The sequence below is a fragment of the Bombina bombina genome, chromosome 4 (assembly GCF_027579735.1).
Source record: "Bombina bombina isolate aBomBom1 chromosome 4, aBomBom1.pri, whole genome shotgun sequence".
NCBI lineage: Eukaryota > Metazoa > Chordata > Amphibia > Anura > Bombinatoridae > Bombina > Bombina bombina.
In genome coordinates, this window is record NC_069502.1 from 795076845 (window position 1) to 795100083 (window position 23239).

General features: G+C 40.5%; 1 protein-coding gene across 1 annotated transcript in view; it reads right to left on the bottom strand.

Annotated features, from left to right (window-relative positions):
- LOC128657000 (zinc finger protein 391-like) overlaps positions 1-23239 on the bottom strand; it is a 132036-nt gene that overhangs the window by 44650 nt on the left and 64147 nt on the right. Inside the window, exons 4-6 of the mRNA XM_053711215.1 lie at positions 18240-18347; positions 17850-17954; positions 17333-17437 (exon numbers count right to left, since the gene is read on the bottom strand). Coding sequence (XP_053567190.1) covers positions 17333-17437; positions 17850-17954; positions 18240-18347 — 318 coding nt within the window. The remainder of the gene's footprint in view (positions 1-17332; positions 17438-17849; positions 17955-18239; positions 18348-23239) is intronic.

The window sequence follows — 23239 nt, forward strand, 5'->3', positions numbered from 1 at the left end:
TGATGATGCTTTTAATCCAAAAAGAGAGAGAGGTAGAAGTTGCTTTTTGACCTCTCCTTTTACCGGAATAAACAACAAACAAGGAAGATGTTTGTCTAAAATCCTTTGTAGCATCTAAATAGAATTTTAGAGCGTGAACAACATCCAAATTGTGCAACAAACGTTCCTTCTTCGAAACTGGTTTCGGACACAGAGAAGGTACGATAATCTCCTGGTTAATGTTTTTGTTAGAAACAACTTTTGGAAGAAAACCAGGTTTAGTACGTAAAACCACCTTATCTGCATGGAACACCAGATAAGGAGGAGAACACTGCAGAGCAGATAATTCTGAAACTCTTCGAGCAGAAGAAATTGCAACCAAAAACAAAACTTTCCAAGATAATAACTTAATATCAACGGAATGTAAGGGTTCAAACGGAACCCCCTGAAGAACTGAAAGAACTAAGTTGAGACTCCAAGGAGGAGTCAAAGGTTTGTAAACAGGCTTGATTCTGACCAGAGCCTGAACAAAGGCTTGAACATCTGGCACAGCTGCCAGCTTTTTGTGAAGTAACACAGACAAGGCAGAAATCTGTCCCTTCAGGGAACTTGCAGATAATCCTTTTTCCAATCCTTCTTGAAGGAAGGATAGAATCTTAGGAATCTTAACCTTGTCCCAAGGGAATCCTTTAGATTCACACCAACAGATATATTTTTTCCAAATTTTGTGGTAAATCTTTCTAGTTACAGGCTTTCTGGCCTGAACAAGAGTATCGATAACAGAATCTGAGAACCCTCGCTTCGATAAGATCAAGCGTTCAATCTCCAAGCAGTCAGCTGGAGTGAGACCAGATTCGGATGTTCGAACGGACCCTGAACAAGAAGGTCTCGTCTCAAAGGTAGCTTCCATGGTGGAGCCGATGACATATTCACCAGATCTGCATACCAAGTCCTGCGTGGCCACGCAGGAGCTATCAAGATCACCGACGCCCTCTCCTGATTGATCCTGGCTACCAGCCTGGGGATGAGAGGAAACGGCGGGAACACATAAGCTAGTTTGAAGGTCCAAGGTGCTACTAGTGCATCCACTAGAGCCGCCTTGGGATCCCTGGATCTGGACCCGTAGCAAGGAACTTTGAAGTTCTGACGAGAGGCCATCAGATCCATGTCTGGAATGCCCCACAGTTGAGTGACTTGGGCAAAGATTTCCGGATGGAGTTCCCACTCCCCCGGATGCAATGTCTGACGACTCAGAAAATCCGCTTCCCAATTTTCCACTCCTGGGATGTGGATAGCAGACAGGTGGCAGGAGTGAGACTCCGCCCATAGAATGATTTTGGTCACTTCTTCCATCGCTAGGGAACTCCTTGTTCCCCCCTGATGGTTGATGTACGCAACAGTTGTCATGTTGTCTGATTGAAACCGTATGAACTTGGCCCTCGCTAGCTGAGGCCAAGCCTTGAGAGCATTGAATATCGCTCTCAGTTCCAGAATATTTATCGGTAGAAGAGATTCTTCCCGAGACCAAAGACCCTGAGCTTTCAGGGATCCCCAGACCGCGCCCCAGCCCATCAGACTGGCGTCGGTCGTGACAATGACCCACTCTGGTCTGCGGAAGGTCATCCCTTGTGACAGGTTGTCCAGGGACAGCCACCAACGGAGTGAGTCTCTGGTCCTCTGATTTACTTGTATCTTCGGAGACAAGTCTGTATAGTCCCCATTCCACTGACTGAGCATGCACAGTTGTAATGGTCTTAGATGAATGCGCGCAAAAGGAACTATGTCCATTGCCGCTACCATCAAACCTATCACTTCCATGCACTGCGCTATGGAAGGAAGAGGAACGGAATGAAGTATCCGACAAGAGTCTAGAAGTTTTGTTTTTCTGGCTTCTGTCAGAAAAATCCTCATTTCTAAGGAGTCTATTATTGTTCCCAAGAAGGGAACCCTTGTTGACGGAGATAGAGAACTCTTTTCCACGTTCACTTTCCATCCGTGAGATCTGAGAAAGGCCAGGACAATGTCCGTGTGAGCCTTTGCTTGAGGAAGGGACGACGCTTGAATCAGAATGTCGTCCAAGTAAGGTACTACGGCAATGCCCCTTGGTCTTAGCACAGCTAGAAGGGACCCTAGTACCTTTGTGAAAATCCTTGGAGCAGTGGCTAATCCGAAAGGAAACGCCACGAACTGGTAATGCTTGTCCAGGAATGCGAACCTTAGGAACCGATGATGTTCCTTGTGGATAGGAATATGTAGATACGCATCCTTTAAATCCACCGTGGTCATGAATTGACCTTCCTGGATGGAAGGAAGAATTGTTCGAATGGTTTCCATCTTGAACGATGGAACCTTGAGAAACTTGTTTAAGATCTTGAGATCTAAGATTGGTCTGAACGTTCCCTCTTTTTTGGGAACTATGAACAGATTGGAGTAGAACCCCATCCCTTGTTCTCCTAATGGAACAGGATGAATCACTCCCATTTTTAACAGGTCTTCTACACAATGTAAGAATGCCTGTCTTTTTATGTGGTCTGAAGACAACTGAGACCTGTGGAACCTCCCCCTTGGGGGAAGCCCCTTGAACTCCAGAAAATAACCTTGGGAGACTATTTCTAGCGCCCAAGGATCCAGAACATCTCTTGCCCAAGCCTGAGCGAAGAGAGAGAGTCTGCCCCCCACCAGATCCGGTCCCGGATCGGGGGCCAACATTTCATGCTGTCTTGGTAGCAGTGGCAGGTTTCTTGGCCTGCTTTCCCTTGTTCCAGCCTTGCATTGGTCTCCAAGCTGGCTTGGCTTGAGAAGTATTACCCTCTTGCTTAGAGGACGTAGCACTTTGGGCTGGTCCGTTTCTACGAAAGGGACGAAAATTAGGTTTATTTTTGGCCTTGAAAGGCCGATCCTGAGGAAGGGCGTGGCCCTTACCCCCAGTGATATCAGAGATAATCTCTTTCAAGTCAGGGCCAAACAGCGTTTTCCCCTTGAAAGGAATGTTAAGTAGCTTGTTCTTGGAAGACGCATCAGCTGACCAAGATTTCAACCAAAGCGCTCTGCGCGCCACAATAGCAAACCCAGAATTCTTAGCCGCTAACCTAGCCAATTGCAAAGTGGCGTCTAAGGTGAAAGAATTAGCCAATTTGAGAGCATTGATTCTGTCCATAATCTCCTCATAAGGAGGAGAATCACTATCGACCGCCTTTACCAGCTCATCGAACCAGAAACACGCGGCTGTAGCGACAGGGACAATGCATGAAATTGGTTGTAGAAGGTAACCCTGCTGAACAAACATCTTTTTAAGTAAACCTTCTAATTTTTTATCCATAGGATCTTTGAAAGCACAACTATCTTCTATGGGTATAGTGGTGCGTTTGTTTAAAGTGGAAACCGCTCCCTCGACCTTGGGGACTGTCTGCCATAAGTCCTTTCTGGGGTCGACCATAGGAAACAATTTTTTAAATATGGGGGGAGGGACGAAAGGAATACCGGGCCTTTCCCATTCTTTATTTACAATGTCCGCCACCCGCTTGGGTATAGGAAAAGCTTCTGGGAGCCCCGGGACCTCTAGGAACTTGTCCATTTTACATAGTTTCTCTGGGATGACCAACTTGTCACAATCATCCAGAGTGGATAATACCTCCTTAAGCAGAATGCGGAGATGTTCCAACTTAAATTTAAACGTAATCACATCAGGTTCAGCTTGTTGAGAAATGTTCCCTGAATCAGTAATTTCTCCCTCAGACAACACCTCCCTGGCCCCATCAGACTGGTTTAGGGGCCCTTCAGAACCATTATTATCAGCGTCGTCATGCTCTTCAGTATCTAAAACAGAGCAGTCGCGCTTACGCTGATAAGTGTGCATTTTGGCTAAAATGTTTTTGACAGAATTATCCATTACAGCCGTTAATTGTTGCATAGTAAGGAGTATTGGCGCGCTAGATGTACTAGGGGCCTCCTGAGTGGGCAAGACTCGTGTAGACGAAGGAGGGAATGATGCAGTACCATGCTTACTCCCCTCACTTGAGGAATCATCTTGGGCATCATTGTCATTGTCACATAAATCACATTTATTTAAATGAGAAGGAACTCTGGCTTCCCCACATTCAGAACACAGTCTATCTGGTAGTTCAGACATGTTAAACAGGCATAAACTTGATAACAAAGTACAAAAAAACGTTTTAAAATAAAACCGTTACTGTCACTTTAAATTTTAAACTGAACACACTTTATTACTGCAATTGCGAAAAAATATGAAGGAATTGTTCAAAATTCACCAAAATTTCACCACAGTGTCTTAAAGCCTTAAAAGTATTGCACACCAAATTTGGAAGCTTTAACCCTTAAAATAACGGAACCGGAGCCGTTTTTAACTTTAACCCCTTTACAGTCCCTGGTATCTGCTTTGCTGAGACCCAACCAAGCCCAAAGGGGAATACGATACCAAATGACGCCTTCAGAAAGTCTTTTCTATGTATCAGAGCTCCTCACACATGCGACTGCATGTCATGCCTCTCAAAAACAAGTGCGCAACACCGGCGCGAAAATGAGGCTCTGCCTATGATTTGGGAAAGCCCCTAAAGAATAAGGTGTCTAAAACAGTGCCTGCCGATATAATCTTATCAAAATACCCAGATTAAATGATTCCTCAAGGCTAAATATGTGTTAATAATGAATCGATTTAGCCCAGAAAAAGTCTACAGTCTTAATAAGCCCTTGTGAAGCCCTTATTTACTATCTTAATAAACATGGCTTACCGGATCCCATAGGGAAAATGACAGCTTCCAGCATTACATCGTCTTGTTAGAATGTGTCATACCTCAAGCAGCAAGAGACTGCTCACTGTTCCCCCAACTGAAGTTAATTGCTCTCAACAGTCCTGTGTGGAACAGCCATGGATTTTAGTAACGGTTGCTAAAATCATTTTCCTCATACAAACAGAAATCTTCATCTCTTTTCTGTTTCTGAGTAAATAGTACATACCAGCACTATTTTAAAATAACAAACTCTTGATTGAATAATAAAAACTACAGTTAAACACTAAAAAACTCTAAGCCATCTCCGTGGAGATGTTGCCTGTACAACGGCAAAGAGAATGACTGGGGTAGGCGGAGCCTAGGAGGGATCATGTGACCAGCTTTGCTGGGCTCTTTGCCATTTCCTGTTGGGGAAGAGAATATCCCACAAGTAAGGATGACGCCGTGGACCGGACACACCTATGTTGGAGAAATAATCCACACCCAAAATAAAGTTTAATGAAAAACAAAAGCAGAAGATTCAAACTGAAACCGCTGCCTGAAGTACTTTTCTACCAAAAACTGCTTCAGAAGAAGAAAATACATCAAAATGGTAGAATTTAGTAAAAGTATGCAAAGAGGACCAAGTTGCTGCTTTGCAAATCTGATCAACCGAAGCTTCATTCCTAAAGGCCCAGGAAGTAGAAACTGACCTAGTAGAATGAGCTGTAATCCTCTGAGGCGGAGTTTTACCCGACTCAACATAGGCAAGATGAATTAAAGATTTCAACCAAGATGCCAAAGAAATGGCAGAAGCTTTCTGGCCTTTTCTAGCACCGGAAAAAATAACAAATAGACTAGAAGTCTTTCGGAAAGACTTAGTAGCTTCAACATAATATTTCAAAGCTCTAACAACATCCAAAGAATGCAACGATTTCTCCTTAGAATTCTTAGGATTAGGACATAATGAAGGAACCACAATTTCTCTACTAATGTTGTTGGAATTCACAACTTTAGGTAAAAATTCAAAAGAAGTTCGCAACACCGCCTTATCCTGATGAAAAATCAGAAAAGGAGACTCACAAGAAAGAGCAGATAATTCAGAAACTCTTCTGGCAGAAGAGATGGCCAAAAGGAACAAAACTTTCCAAGAAAGTAATTTAATGTCCAATGAATGCATAGGTTCAAACGGAGGAGCTTGAAGAGCTCCCAGAACCAAATTCAAACTCCAAGGAGGAGAAATTGACTTAATGACAGGTTTAATATGAACCAAAGCTTGTACAAAACAATGAATATCAGGAAGAATAGCAATCTTTCTGTGAAAAAGAACAGAAAGAGCAGAGATTTGACCTTTCAAGGAACTTGCGGACAAACCCTTATCTAAACCATCCTGAAGAAACTGTAAAATTCTCGGTATTCTAAAAGAATGCCAAGAAAAATGATGAGAAAGACACCAAGAAATATAAGTCTTCCAGACTCTATAATATATCTCTCTAGATACAGATTTACGAGCCTGTAACATAGTATTAATCACAGAGTCAGAGAAACCTCTTTGACCAAGAATCAAGCGTTCAATCTCCATACCTTTAAATTTAAGGATTTCAGATCCTGATGGAAAAAAGGACCTTGTGACAGAAGGTCTGGTCGTAACGGAAGAGTCCACGGTTGGCAAGAGGCCATCCGGACAAGATCCGCATACCAAAACCTGTGAGGCCATGCCGGAGCTACCAGCAGAACAAACGAGCATTCCTTCAGAATCTTGGAGATTACTCTTGGAAGAAGAACTAGAGGCGGAAAGATATAAGCAGGATGATACTTCCAAGGAAGTGATAATGCATCCACTGCCTCCGCCTGAGGATCCCGGGATCTGGACAGATACCTGGGAAGTTTCTTGTTTAGATGAGACGCCATCAGATCTATTTCTGGAAGTTCCCACATTTGAACAATCTGAAGAAATACCTCTGGGTGAAGAGACCATTCGCCCGGATGCAACGTTTGGCGACTGAGATAATCCGCTTCCCAATTGTCTATACCTGGGATATGAACCGCAGAGATTAGACAGGAGCTGGATTCCGCCCAAACCAGAATTCGAGATACTTCTTTCATAGCCAGAGGACTGAGAGTCCCTCCTTGATGATTGATGTATGCCACAGTTGTGACATTGTCTGTCTGAAAACAAATGAACGATTCTCTCTTCAGAAGAGGCCAAAACTGAAGAGCTCTGAAAATTGCACGGAGTTCCAAAATATTGATCGGTAATCTCACCTCCTGAGATTCCCAAACTCCTTGTGCCGTCAGAGATCCCCACACAGCTCCCCAACCTGTGAGACTTGCATCTGTTGAAATTACAGTCCAGGTCGGAAGCACAAAAGAAGCCCCCTGAATTAAACGATGGTGATCTGTCCACCATGTTAGAGAGTGTCGAACAATCGGTTTTAAAGATATTAATTGAGATATCTTTGTGTAATCCTTGCACCATTGATTCAGCATACAGAGCTGAAGAGGTCGCATGTGAAAACGAGCAAAGGGGATCGCGTCCGATGCAGCAGTCATAAGACCTAGAATTTCCATGCATAAGGCTACCGAAGGGAATGATTGTGACTGAAGGTTTCGACAAGCTGAAATCAATTTTAGACGTCTCTTGTCTGTTAAAGACAGAGTCATGGACACTGAATCTATCTGGAAACCCAGAAAAGTTACCCTTGTCTGAGGAATCAATGAACTTTTTGGTAAATTGATCCTCCAACCATGATCTTGACGAAACAACACAAGTCGATTCGTATGAGATTCTGCTAAATGTAAAGACTGAGCAAGTACCAAGATATCGTCCAAATAAGGAAATACCACAATACCCTGTTCTCTGATTACAGACAGAAGGGCACCGAGAACCTTTGTGAAAATTCTTGGAGCTGTAGCTAGGCCAAACGGCAGAGCCACAAACTGGTAATGCTTGTCCAGAAAAGAGAATCTCAGGAACTGATAATGATCTGGATGAATCGGAATATGCAGATATGCATCCTGTAAATCTATTGTGGACATATAATGCCCTTGCTGAACAAAAGGCAAGATAGTCCTTACAGTTACCATCTTGAACGTTGGTATCCTTACATAACGATTCAATATTTTTAGATCCAGAACTGGTCTGAAGGAATTCTCCTTCTTTGGTACAATGAAGAGATTTGAATAAAACCCCATCCCCTGTTCCGGAACTGGAACTGGCATAATTACTCCAGCCAACTCTAGATCTGAAACACAATTCAGAAATGCTTGAGCTTTCACTGGATTTACTGGGACACGGGAAAGAAAAAATCTCTTTGCAGGAGGTCTCATCTTGAAACCAATTCTGTACCCTTCTGAAACAATGTTCTGAATCCAAAGATTGTGAACAGAATTGATCCAAATTTCTTTGAAAAAACGTAACCTGCCCCCTACCAGCTGAGCTGGAATGAGGGCCGCACCTTCATGTGGACTTAGAAGCAGGCTTTGCCTTTCTAGCAGGCTTGGATTTATTCCAGACCGGAGATGGTTTCCAAACTGAAACTGCTCCTGAGAATGAAGGATTAGGCTTTTGTTCTTTGTTGAAACGAAAACGATTATTAGCCCTGTTTTTACCCTTAGATTTTTTATCCTGTGGTAAAAAAGTTCCTTTCCCACCAGTAACAGTTGAGATAATAGAATCCAACTGAGAACCAAATAATTTGTTACCCTGGAAAGAAATGGAAAGTAGAGTTGATTTAGAAGCCATATCAGCATTCCAAGTCTTAAGCCATAAAGCTCTTCTAGCTAAAATAGCTAGAGACATAAACCTGACATCAACTCTGATAATATCAAAAATGGCATCACAGATAAAATTATTAGCATGCTGAAGAAGAAGAATAATATTATGAGAATCATGATCTGTTACTTGTTGCGCTAAAGTTTCCAACCAAAAAGTTGAAGCTGCAGCAACATCAGCCAATGATATAGCAGGTCTAAGAAGATTACCTGAACACAGATAAGCTTTTCTTAGAAAGGATTCAATTTTCCTATCTAAAGGATCCTTAAACGAAGTACCATCTGACGTAGGAATAGTAGTACGTTTAGCAAGGGTAGAAATAGCCCCATCAACTTTAGGGATTTTGTCCCAAAATTCTAATCTGTCAGACGGCACAGGATATAATTGCTTAAAACGTTTAGAAGGAGTAAATGAATTACCCAATTTATCCCATTCTTTGGAAATTACTGCAGAAATAGCATTAGGAACAGGAAAAACTTCTGGAATAACCACAGGAGATTTAAATACCTTATCTAAACGTTTAGAATTAGTATCAAGAGGACCAGAATCCTCTATTTCTAAAGCAATTAGTACTTCTTTAAGTAAAGAACGAATAAATTCCATTTTAAATAAATATGAAGATTTATCAGCATCAATCTCTGAGACAGAATCCTCTGAACCAGAAGAGTCATCAGAATCAGAATGATGATGTTCATTTAAAAATTCATCTGTAGGGAGAGAAGTTTTAAAAGATTTTTTACGTTTACTAGAAGGAGAAATAACAGACATAGCCTTCTTTATGGATTCAGAAACAAAATCTCTTATGTTATCAGGAACATTCTGCACCTTAGATGTTGAAGGAACTGCAACAGGCAATGGTACTTTACTAAAGGAAATATTATCTGCATTAACAAGTTTGTCATGACAATTAATACAAACAACAGCCGGAGGAATAGCTACCAAAAGTTTACAGCAGATACACTTAGCTTTGGTAGATCCAGCACTAGACAGCGATTTTCCTGTAGTATCTTCTGACTCAGATGCAACGTGAGACATCTTGCAATATGTAAGAGAAAAAACAACATATAAAGCAAAATTGATCAAATTCCTTAAATGACAGTTTCAGGAATGGGAAAAAATGCCAAAGAACAAGCTTCTAGCAACCAGAAGCAATGAAAAAAAGAGACTGAAATAATGTGGAGACAAAAGCGACGCCCATATTTTTTTAGCGCCAAATCAGACGCCCACATTATTTGGCGCCTAAATGCTTTTGGCGCCAAAAATGACGCCACATCCGGAACGCCGACATCTTTGGCGCAAAATAACGTCAAAAAATGACGCAACTTCCGGCGACACGTATGACGACGGAAACGGAAAATAATTTTTTGCGCCAAAAAAGTCCGCGCCAAGAATGACGCAATAAAATGAAGCATTTTCAGCCCCCGCAAGCCTAACAGCCCACAGGGAAAAAAGAGTCAAATTTTTGAAGGTAAGAAAAAAATGATTAATTGAAGTGCATTATCCCAAATATGAAACTGACTGTCTGAAAAATAAGGAATGTTGAACATTCTGAGTCAAGGCAAATAAATGTTTGAATACATATATTTAGAACTTTATAAACAAAGTGCCCAACCATAGCTTAGAGTGTCACAGAAAATAAGATTTACTTACCCCAGGACACTCATCTACATGTTTGTAGAAAGCCAAACCAGTACTGAAACGAGAATCAGCAGAGGTAATGGTATATATAAGAGTATATCGTCGATCTGAAAAGGGAGGTAAGAGATGAATCTCTACGACCGATAACAGAGAACCTATGAAATAGACCCCGTAGAAGGAGATCACTGCATTCAAATAGGCAATACTCTCCTCACATCCCTCTGACATTCACTGCACGCTGAGAGGAAAACCGGGCTCCAACTTGCTGCGGAGCGCATATCAACGTAGAATCTAGCACAAACTTACTTCACCACCTCCATCGGAGGCAAAGTTTGTAAAACTGAATTGTGGGTGTGGTGAGGGGTGTATTTATAGGCATTTTGAGGTTTGGGAAACTTTGCCCCTCCTGGTAGGAATGTATATCCCATACGTCACTAGCTCATGGACTCTTGCTAATTACATGAAAGAAAAGTGCCCAACCATAGCTTAGAGTGTCACAGAAAATAAGACTTACTTACCCCAGGACACTCATCTACATGTTTGTAGAAAGCCAAACCAGTACTGAAACGAAAATCAGCAGAGGTAATGGTATATATATATATATATATAAGAGTATATCGTCGATCTGAAAAGGGAGGCAAGAGATGAATCTCTACGACCGATAACAGAGAACCTATGAAATAGACCCCGTAGAAGGAGATCATTGAATTCAAATAGGCAATACTCTCCTCACATCCCTCTGACATTCACTGCACGCTGAGAGGAAAACCGGGCTCCAACCTGCTGCGGAGCGCATATCAACGTAGAATCTACCACAAACTTACTTCACCACCTCCATAGGAGGCAAAGTTTGTAAAACTGATTTGTGGGTGTGGTGAGGGGTGTATTTGTAGGCATTTTGAGGTTTGGGAAACTTTGCCCCTCCTGGTAGGAATGTATATCCCATACGTCACTAGCTCATGGACTCTTGCTAATTACATGAAAGAAAAGAAGATTTGTCAGTGTCAATATCTGAGGCAGGATCTTCTGAATCAGATAGATCCTCATCAGAGAAGGATAAATCAGTATGTTGCCAGTCATTTGAAAATTCATCAACTCTATGAGAACCTTTTACGTTTAATAGAAGGCGGAATGGCAGACAAAGCCTTCTGAATAGAATCAGAAATAAATTATTTTAAATTTACAGGTATATCTTGTGCATTAGATGTTGAGGGAACAGCAACAGGTAATGAACTACTACTGATGGATACATTTTCTGCATGTAAAAGTTTATCATGAAAACTATTACAAACCACAGCTGGAGGTATAATCTCCACAAGTTTACAACAAATGCACTTAGCTTTGGTAGAACTGTTATCAGGCAGCAGGGATCCAACAGTGAATTCTGAGACAGGATCAGATTGAGACATCTTGCAAATGTAAGAGAAAAAAACAACATATAAAGCAAAATTATCAATTTCCTTATATGGCAGTTTCAGGAATGGGAAAAATGCAAACAGCATAGCCCTCTGACATAGAAAAAGGCAAGAGGCAAGTAGGAATGGGGTCTTTAATAATGAAAATATTTGAAAAAGAGACTATACCCCTGGTAAGAAATACATTTTCATAAAAAAGCATTTCCCAGATATGAAACTGACACAGTCTGCAAAAGGAAATATACTGAAAACCTGAATCATGGCAAATATAAAGTACAATACATATATTTAGAACTTTATATAAATACATAAAGTGCCAAACCATAGCTGAGAGTGTTTTAAGTAATTAAAATATACTTACCAAAAGACACCCATCCACATATAGCAGATAGCCAAACCAGTACTGAAACGGTTATCAGTAGAGGTAATGGAATATGAGAGTATATTGTCGATCTGAAAAGGGAGGTAGGAGATGAATCTCTACGACCGATAACAAAGAAACCTATAAAATAGATCCCGTGAGGAAAACCATTGCATTCAATAGGTGATACTCCCTTCAAATCCCTCTGACATTCACTGTACTCTGAGAGGAATCGGGCTTCAAAAATGCTGAGAAGCGCATATCAACGTAGAAATCTTAGCACAAACTTACTTCACCACCTCCATAGGAGGCAAAGTTTGTAAAACTGAATTGTGGGTGTGGTGAGGGCTGTATTTATAGGCATTTTGAGGTTTGGGAAACTTTGCCCCTCCTGGTAGGATTGTATATCCCATACGTCACTAGCTCATGGACTCTTGCCAATTACATGAAAGAAATGTCAACAAAGCAAAAAAAAACAAGCTTCAACAAGTAATTTGCGAATTTGGATGTATACTGCACACCCTGTCTGAGATTTTGTTGTCTCTCTTATTTTATCTAGCACCTGAATATGAGAATTGTCTAAAAATGTAAGCATTGTCAACGTCAGACTGCTGGTGAAAAATACTGTTTCTTTTTATTGTACACCTGAAATCTTTGTTTCAATAAAGCTTGTTTGAAAGAAAAAAAAGAAAATTTCTTTCATGGTGGCGAGAGTTCAAGATCTGTTATGCATGGAATATGCATTCCTACCTAGAGGAGGCAAGGTTTCCCAAACTCCAAAAGCCTATAAAACTCCTACCTCCTCACTCATACCTTAGTTTGATGTATAGCCAAGTTGTGATGTGTTTAGAAGAAGTAAAAGACAAAATAAGGAGCAGGAAAAAAAGAATTGCTTAAACAAAAATCAACACCATGAAAGAAATTAATTTATCAGGTAAGACATAAATAATGTTTTCTTTCATATAGGCGGCAAGAGTCCACAACCTGTTACGTATAGGATACAATACCCAAGATGTGGAAGTCAATGAGTAACAATAAATGGCGGGATTAAAATAAAAACATTTTTTTTCCGCTGAAGTCTTCAACCGAAGTCTCATTCTTGAAAGCCCAAGATGTGGAAACCAATCTAGTAGAATTAGCTGTAATTCTCTTTGGCAGAGTCTGACCCACCTCAATATAAGCTTTGCTAATCAAAAGTTTCAACCAAGATGCTAAAGAAAAAGCAGAGGGCTCCTGGCCTTTCTTAGGACCAGAAAAAGAACAAACAGACTAGAAGTCTGTCTGAAATCCTTAGAATAATTAACGTAAATATTTCAATGCACTTACAACATCCAAAGAATGCAAAGATCTTTCAGTAACATTTTTATGGATCAGGACACAAGGAGGGAACAACAATTTCCCTTTTATTGTTGTGTGAGGAAATAACTTTAGGTAAAAATGTAAACGTAGTCTGCAAAACAGCTGTATCTTGATGGAATACCAAATAAGGAGACTCACAAGAGAGCAATTTAGAAACTCTTCTAGCAGAAGAGATGGCCAAAAGAAACAATGTATGCATAGGCTCAAAAGGAGGTGCCTGTAAAACTTTTAATACTAGGTTAAGACTCCAAAGAGGAGAAATCGTCCTAATAACAGGTTTAATCCATATTAAAGCCTAAACAAAACATTGAACATCATGAAGGTTAGCGATCTTCCTATGAAATAATACAGTAAAGAGCAGATATTTGTCCTTTCAAAGAATTGTCAGATAAACCTTTATCTAAACTATTCTGCAAAAACTGAAGAATCATAGGAATTCTAAAAGAATGCCAGGAATAATCATGCTTGATACTCTATGAAATGTAAGTTTTCCTAGAAACAGGCTTGTAGGCCTGAATCAGAATGTTAATCACAGTCAGAGATTCCTCTACAATTGAGAACTAAGCGTTCAATTTACATGCCATCAAGTGTAGAGTCTTTAGATCTAGATGGAATAAGGGACCTTGAGACAGATGGTCTGTCCTTAGAAGAAGAGGCCATGGTGGGCAACTGGACACTCAGACCAGGTCCGCATACCAAATCCTGTGTGGCCACACTGGGGCTATTAGGATTAAAAATTACCGTTCTATCTTTATTTTGGAAATCACTCTGTAGAGTACGATCAGAGTGGGAAATATATAAGCAGGCTGGAAATACCAGGGAACTAATAGAGCATCCTACACCTCTGCCTGAGGATGTGAATTGCAATGATGTGGCAGGAATTGGTTTCTGCCCAAGAGAGGATTCAAGATACTTCTATCATGGCTAGGGAACTGCAAGTTCCCCCTTAATGATTGACATAAGCTACTGCTGTAACATTGGCTGTCTGAAAACAGAGATAAGGCTCCCTTAAGAGTGCATGTAGTCCCAAAACATTGATTGGTAACCTCGCCTCCCAAGGATTCCAAATCTCCTTGTGCTGTCAGAGATCCCCAGACAGCTCACCAAACTAAAAGACTTGCATCTGCGGTGATCACAGACCAGGTAGTAGCCCCCTGAGTAATAGACTTGTGATTCAGCCACCAAGTCAGAGAAAGGTGTGTGCTGGGATCTAAGAATATCACTTGGGATATCCAAGTATAATCCTTGCACCATTTGTGCAGCATACAAAGCTGAAGAGGTCATATGAAATTGAGCAAATGGAGTTGTGTTCTAAGCTGCAATCATGAGGTATATTAATTCCATACACAGAGCCACTGAAGGGAATGAGAGAGATTGAAGGTTCAGACAAGCTGACATTAATTTTCTCAGGGAAAAGTCATGGTCACTGAATATATCTGGAAACCTAAAAAGGTGACTGTTGTCTGATGAATCAAGAAACTCTTTGGTAAATTGATCCTCCAGCTATGTCTTTGAAAAAAACAACAGTTTGTGTGAAATTCTGCTGTAGAAGATTGAACAAGTACCAAGATGTCGTTGAGGTAACAAAATACTGCAATCCCCTAAATTCTGATTACAGATAAAAGGGCATTTAGAACCTTGGTAAATATTATTGGAGCTGTAGCTAGACCAAACAAAAAGCAACAAACTGATAATGCTTTTACATAAAGGAAAACCTCAGAAACTTGTAATGTTCTGGGTGAATAGTGATGTGAAGGTAAGCATCCTGTAAATCTATTATGGACATAAAGTGACCTTGTTGAATAAAATGAAGAATAGTCCTGATAATTTCCATTTTGAAAGTTGGTATTCTTACAAATTTATTTAGAGTTTTCAGATCCAGAATTGGTCTGAAACAGTTTTCCTTCTTTGGTACAATAAATTCCCATCCCCTGTTCCTGCAAAGGAAATGGGACAATTACTCCCATATCTTTCAGATCTGAGACAGATTGAAGAAAAGCTTGAGTGTTTATTGGATGTTTTGGAATATAGCTTAGAAAAAACCTTCCTGTTGTAGGTCTTATTTTGAATCCAATTCGATATTCTGGAGGAAAAAAAATGTATGCTTACCTGATAAATGTCTTTCTTTCCAGATATGGTGAGTCCACGGAATCATCAATTACTGTTGGGAATATCACTCCTGGTCAGCAGGAGGAGGCAAAGAGCACGTTAAGTATCACTCCCCTTCCCACAATCCCCAGTCATTCGACCAAAGGAAATGGAGAAATGGAATAACACAAGGTGTAGTGGTGCCTAAGGTTTAGACAAAAAAAACTGTCTTAGAAAAAAAGTGCGGGGTCGTAGACTCACCATATCCGGAAACAAAGAAATTTATCAGGTAAGCATAAATTTTGTTATCTTTCCTAAGATATGGTGAGTCCACGGAATCATCAATTACTGTTGGGAATCAATACCCAAGCCAGAGGACACAGATTATTAGGGAGGGACAAGACAGGGAACCTAAACAGAAAGCACCACCGCTTGAAGAACCTTTCTCCCAAAAGAAGCCTCAGCCGAGGCAAAAGTATCACATTTATAAAATTTGGAAAAGGTATGCAAAGAGGACCAAGTTGCAGCCTTGCAAATCTGTTCCACAGAAGCCTCATTTTTGAAAGCCCAAGAAGAAGAAACAGCCCTAGTGGAATGAGCTGTGATTTTCTTAGGAGGCTGGCGTATGAGACTGCTGGACAGCAAACGAATAATACTTCTCAACCAGAGAGAAAGAAGTAGCAGTAGCTTTCTGACCTTTGCGTTTTCCAGAAAAACAAAAAATAATGCAGAAGACTGGTGAAAGTCCTTAGTCGCCTGCGAATAGAATTTAAGAGCCAACACAACATCTAGGTTGTGCAACAAACGTTCCTTATGAGAAGAAGGATTAGGACAGAGCGAAGGAACAACAATTTCCTGATTAATATTTCTATCTGCAACACCTTAGGAAGAAAAACAAACTTGGTACGAAGAACTGCCTTATCTGCATGAAATATGAGATAAGGCGAATCTCACTGCAAAGCTGAGATTTCTGAAACTCTCTGAGCAGAAGAGATAGCAGTAAGAAACAAAACCTTCCAAGATAACAACTTAATTTGTTGCAAAACTTTAAGAACAAGGTTAAGGCTCCAAGGTGGAGCAACAGATTTAAACACAGGCCTCATTCTGACCAAAGCCTGGCAAAAGATTGCACACCTGGCACGTCCGCCAGACGCTTGTGCGGCAAAATAGATAGAGCAGACATCTGACCCTTCAGAGTACTGACAGACAAACCCTTCTCCAAACCTTCCTGTAGAAAGGATAAAATTCTAGGAATTCTGACTCTACTCCAAGAGTATCCCTTGGATTCACACCAATGAACATATTTACGCCATATCTTATAGTAAATGAGGCAAAAACATAGTATTATAAGGTAGTAATCCAATCACATCCCTCTAAAAAACACTGTACGCTGAGGGGAACTGGGCTTCAATATGCTCTGAAGCGCCTTTCACTGAAGAAATCAAGCACATCATCTTACTTCAACCATCTCAAATGGAGGCAAAGTAAAAACTAAGGTATGAGTGAGGTGGAAGGGGTTTTATAAGCTTTTGGAGTTTGTAAACTTTGCCTCTCCCACGTAGGAATGTATAACCCAACAGGTCGTAGACTCTCATCAACTATATGAAAGAAATATAAAATACGCCTCTTCCTTATAAACTGCATATTACAGATGAACATTTCTCTACATACTTACTTTAACTGTCTGTGTGTTTTCTATTTAAAAGGCAAAAATCACTTAAACCTGAGCTACTCACTAACCTGTGTCTGCTGTGTAACCATTTGATAAATATAACTGTTATTTACATGAGACAAAATGATATAAACCTGAGCTACTCACTAACCTGTGTCTGTTGTGTAACCGTCTGATAAATATAACTGTTATTTACATGAGACAAAATTATATAAACCTGAGCTACTCACTAACCTGTGTCTGCTGTGTAACCATCTGAACAAATATAACTTATTTACATGAAACAAAATGTCAGTTTATTAAATATGTACTAATCACCTGTATCCGTATTTATAGGAACTTCATCCTCCTCAGTCTTCACCTGATCACACGTATACAGATCTTCTGCTATCTCACCTTTCTCTGTATCAGCGTTATCGTCATCTGTACAAATAAAGCAGATTGAGTTTTTATCACTTTAGCATAAAACAGTTTGTGTATTTCTCAGACAATAGCACCAAATACACTTGTTATGCTATGTTTCGCTTATGTCTCTAATATCTCATGTAACCTTTGTGCCTCTGACACAGAATGCGTGCACAATCACTTGTAACCTGTTTGTCTTAGACACGTTTGCACACTTGCCTTTAACCCACATCCCTCAGACACACCACATGTGCACATTGGCCTGTAACATACGTTTGTGCCTCAGACATATGTGTTCACTCACCTGCAACCCACACCCCTCAGACACAACACATTTGCAATCACCTGTAACCTGTGTGCCTCAGACACAACACACGTGCACACTGATCTATAACCCATGTCCCTCATACACAACACACATGCAACTTACCAGGGCTGATGCTGTCACTGCTTTCCTCATCTGTTGCTTCCAGCTGATGCGGCACACACAAATCTTCTGTTATCTCAACCTTCACTATATCAGCGTTATCTTCATCTATACAAACAAAGGATACTTAGTTCTTATATCCCATGATCTAGTTTTTAAAACAACTTTACCATACAACTGTTTCTGTATTTTCCAGACATACACACTGTGGTACTTTCTCTGTATTCTCTTTACTGGGCTACGCTATATTTCAGTATAAAAATACAAGATGAACTAACAAGGGTTAAACTCATTTTTTGTATCTGCACTTATAAACCAGAGAGTAAACTACAAGGGACAGCAGTAAGTAACTGTGTTCACAGCCCTGGCAGAATCTCACGTATTACTGCTCACCGGTAGGGAGGGACCAATGTATTTCAGTCTGATGACTATTCATGTCATCTGTCTCATCCTCTTCCTTCATGTTTAATAGCCCAGTGCCCAAGTTTTTCTCTAGACGCTCTGTAATTATAGCAGGAAAATAAGAAATTAAAACAGAAAACCCCCAGAAATAATCCATTGAACGACATTCTTTGCTCCAATTAACATCAGCAAAAAAATTATCTTAATCTCCTACTATATAGAGAAGCTCAAAAGAAAGCCCTATACCTTAGAAAAAATATACTTTACTGAATATAATAAAATCAGGGCTAGAATTCTCAAGGAAAAGTTAAAGCTAATGGCATCATTTTTGGTGGTTCTCATAGACATAACAGCACCAGACAAGGCTGCCCATTGTCTTCACTTCTCTTTGTACTAACTATGGAAGTCTTAGCGGCTCATATCAGAAATAATCCCAAGATAAAAGGTATTCAATTTGGCCCCAATATTTATAAATTCACTCTTTATGTGGAATATGTTCTTATTTTCCTTCTCTTCTTATTTTAAATTCTTATCATCCAATAGAATAATAACATTATTTTCTATTGGATGATTAGAATTTAAAATATAATAGTTTCTTGCTATAGGCCGATTAAAAATATATAAAGGAGTTCCATGCATCCTGAAATTCAGTGTGTGGCAGCGACCACATGAAGAGGGAGGCACTAGGAAGAGAGCTAAAGAATTGAAGATAGGAGACACAGAGCGAAGGTGGAAAAGGCCGCTTTGAAGTCTGCCTCTGAGAAGATGTGCCCCTGAATGAACAGGGCCCCAGTGTGGATGAAGATTGTGGAGCAGAGGTGGCCGCCTGGAGTCCGCCTCCACCACTGCGAGGATGGGTCATCTGCACAGATGAAGATTACAGTGCAGAGGTAGTGGAAGAGGCCACCTGGAAGTCTGCCTCTGCAATGGTGGGCCCCCAGCGTCTAGACCCTGGATGAAGGGGTCCCAACATCGGGTCAAGAGGAGCTTGATTTTCAGATGGTGAGTTTAAACTTTGGGTTTAAAGAATATAATTTGTTATTTAAAAAATGTTAATTTTTTGGATAGTTTTGAAGGTAGCCTTTATTATTTTGGGAGTGGGGGTTTACTTGTATTGTAGAGGGGGTGTAATTTATTTCAATGCAAAAGAGCTGCATTCACTTTTAAGGGTTATTATATTTAAAAATTTAGTGTTGGTTTTAGTTTTGTTTTGTGTGGGTTTAATTTTTTATGGGGCATATAAGTTAGTGTTAGGTATAAATGGTGGGCTTTTTATTTTTGATACAATCTTTTTTATTTTCTGTAACTTAGGGGGTAACTTAGGGGGTTTAGAGGGGGGTTAGGTGTAGTTGTAGTTTGCATTGGGAGGTGGCGGTTTAGGGAATAATCACCTAACCACTCCCCATACGTATATGGGGGTTGATTAGATGATTAGTGTTGGTTAGACTTTAGTAGGCCTTAATCACCTATATTGGGGTTGATTAGGTGATTGTGGTTGGTTAAACTTTAGTAGGCCTTAATCACCTAACCACCTTCCATACCTATATGGGGGGTGGTTAGGTGATAAGGTTAGAGCAGCTTAGGGATTAATAGTGTATTTTAGATATATCTACAATGTTTAAAATAGTTTGAATTCTAATGTATGATGCATATTCTTTTAAGTAATATATATAAAATGAATATGTATTTATGTGTTATTGCTGCGTTTATTATTGAAAACAAATATATTTTTAAAAATGTATATTTATGTTACAAAAGTCATTAGTATTACACTTGTATTATTACATAACAGGCATGCAGTTATGTAATACTATAATTATAATGCAATTGTCTTTTATAACATATATATTTTATAAATATTTTAATATTTAAAATAATAAACACAAGCAGCAAGAATATCTACATTTTACTTTATATCCAATACTTAAGTTAAAATAATATGCATTTTACATGATCATGCATATTATTTTAAACTATATATATATATATATATATATATATATATATATATATATATATATATATATATATATATATATATATATATATAATGTAATCTGGCCTTGCATTGATATTTAATGTTTAAAATGGTATGCATTGTCATGTATTTTGCATATAATTTTAAGTATAACAAATAAATAAAAAACAAAATTTATGCTTACCTGATAAATTTCTTTCTCTTGTGGTGTATCCAGTCCACGGGTTCATCCATTACTTGTGGAATATTCTCCTTCCCAACAGGAAGTTGCAAGAGAACACCCACAGCAGAGCTGTCTATATAGCTCCTCCCCTAACTGCCACTCTCAGTCATTCGACCAAAGACAAGCAAGAAAAAAGGAGAAACTATAGGGTGCAGTGGTGACTGTAGTTTAAAAATAAAAAAACACCTGCCTTAAAGTGACAGGGTCGGGCCGTGGACTGGATACACCACAAGAGAAAGAAATTTATCAGGTAAGCATAAATTTTGTTTTCTCTTGTAAGGTGTATCCAGTCCACGGGTTCATCCATTACTTGTGGGATACCAATACCAAAGCTTTAGGACACGGATGAAGGGAGGGACAAGGCAGGTACTTAAACGGAAGGCACCACTGCCTGTAAGACCTTTCTCCCAAAAATAGCCTCCGAAGAAGAAAAAGTATAAAATTTGTAAAATTTGGAAAAAGTATGAAGCGAAGACCAAGTTGCCGCCTTACAAATCTGTTCAACAAAGGCCTCATTTTTAAAAGCCCATGTGGAAGCTACCGCTCTAGTAGAATGAGCTGTAATTCTTTCAGGAGGCTGCTGGTGAGCAGTCTCATAAGACAAACGGATTATGCTTCTTAGCCAAAAAGAAAGAGAAGTTGCCGAAGCCTTTTGGCCTCTCCTCTTTCCAGAGTAGACAACAAACAATGCAGATGTTTGACGAAAATCCTTAGTAGCTTGCAAATAAAACTTTAAAGCACGAACCACGTCAAGATTGTGTAACAGACGTTCCTTCCTTGAAGAAAGATTAGGACACAGTGACAGAACAACAATTTCCTGATTGATATTCCTATTAGATACTACCTTAGGAAGAAACCCAGGTTTGGTACGCAAAACTACCTTATCTGCATGGAAGATCAGATAAGGGGAATCACACTGCAAGGCAGATAACTCTGAAACTCTTCGAGCCGAAGAGATAGCTACTAAAAACAGAACTTACCAAGATAACAGCTTGATATCTATGGAATGCAAGGGTTCAAACGGAACCCCTTGAAGAACCTTAAGAACTAAATTTAAACTCCATGGCGGAGCAACAGGTTTAAACACAGGCCTGATTCTAACCAAAGCCTGACAAAACGCCTGAACGTCTTGAACATCAGCCAGGCGCTTGTGTAAAAGAATAGACAGAGCAGAAATCTGTCCCTTTAAGGAACTAGCCGATAATCCTTTTTCCAATCCATCTTGGAGAAAAGATAGTATCCTAGGAATCCTTACCTTACTCCACGAGTAACCCTTGGATTCACACCAATGAAGATATTTACACCATATCTTATGATAGATTTTCCTGGTGACAGGCTTTCGAGCCTGAATCAAGGTATCAATGACCGACTCTGAGAAACCACGCTTTGATAAAATCAAGCGTTCAATCTCCAAGCAGTCATACGCAGAGAAACTAGATTTGGAGGTTTGAATGGACCTTGGAGTAGAAGGTCCTGCCTCAGCGGCAGAGTCCATGGTGGGAAGGATGACATGTCCACCAGATCTGCATACCAAGTCCTGCGTGGCCACGCAGGTGCTATCAAAATCACTGAAGCCCTCTCCTGCTTGATCTTGGCAATCAGACGAGGGAGGAGAGGAAATAGTGGAAACACATAAGCCAGGCTGAAGGACCAGGGCACTGCTAGAGCATCTATCAGCGTTGCCTGGGGATCCCTTGACCTGGACCCGTAACGAGGAAGCTTGGCGTTCTGACGAGATGCCATCAGATCCAGTTCTGGTTTGCCCCACAGTTGAATCAGCTGGGCAAATACCTCTGGATGGAGCTCCCACTCCCCCGGATGAAAAGTCTGCCGACTTAGAAAATCCGCCTCCCAGTTCTCTACTCCTGGGATATGGATAGCTGAGAGATGGTAAGAGTGAATCTCTGCCCATAGAATTATCTTGGAAACCTCCATCATGGCCAGGGGACTCCTTGTTCCCCCCTGATGGTTGATATAGGCTACAGTCGTGATATTGTCCGACTGAAATCTGATGAACTTGGTTGCAGCTAGTTGAGGCCAAGCCTGAAGAGCATTGAATATCGCTCTTAGTTCCAGAATATTTATCAGAAGGAGGGCTTCCTCCTGAGTACACGAACCCTGAGCCTTCAGGGAGTTCCAGACTGCGCCCCAGCCCAGAAGGCTGGCATCTGTCGTCACTATAGTCCACTCTGGCCTGCGGAAACTCATTCCCCTGGACAGATGGACCCGAGATAACCACCAGAGAAGAGAATCCCTGGTCTCTTGATCCAGATCTAACAGAGGAGACAAATCCACATTCCACTGGTTGAGCATGCAAAGTTGCAGTGGTCTGAGATGTAGGCGGGCAAACGGAACTATGTCCATTGCCGCTACCATTAGGCCGATCATTTCCATACACTGAGCCACTGATGGCCGAGAAGTGGAATGAAGAGCACGGCAAGAGGTTAGAATCTTTGATATCCTGACTTCTGTCAGAAAAATTTTCATTTCTACTGAATCTATTAGGGTTCCTAGGAAGGAAACTCTTGTGAGAGGAGAGAGAGAACTCTTTTCTATGTTCACTTTCCACCCATGAGACCTCAGAAAGGCCAGAACAATGTCCGTATGGGACTTGGCGATTTAAAAAGTCGACGCCTGAATCAGAATGTCGTCTAGGTAAGGGGCTACCGCTATGCCCCGCGGCCTTAGAACCGCCAGAAGGGACCCTAGAACCTTCGTAAAGATTCTTGGTGCCGTGGCTGACCCGAAGGGAAGAGCCACAAACTGGTAATGCCTGTCTAGGAAGGCGAA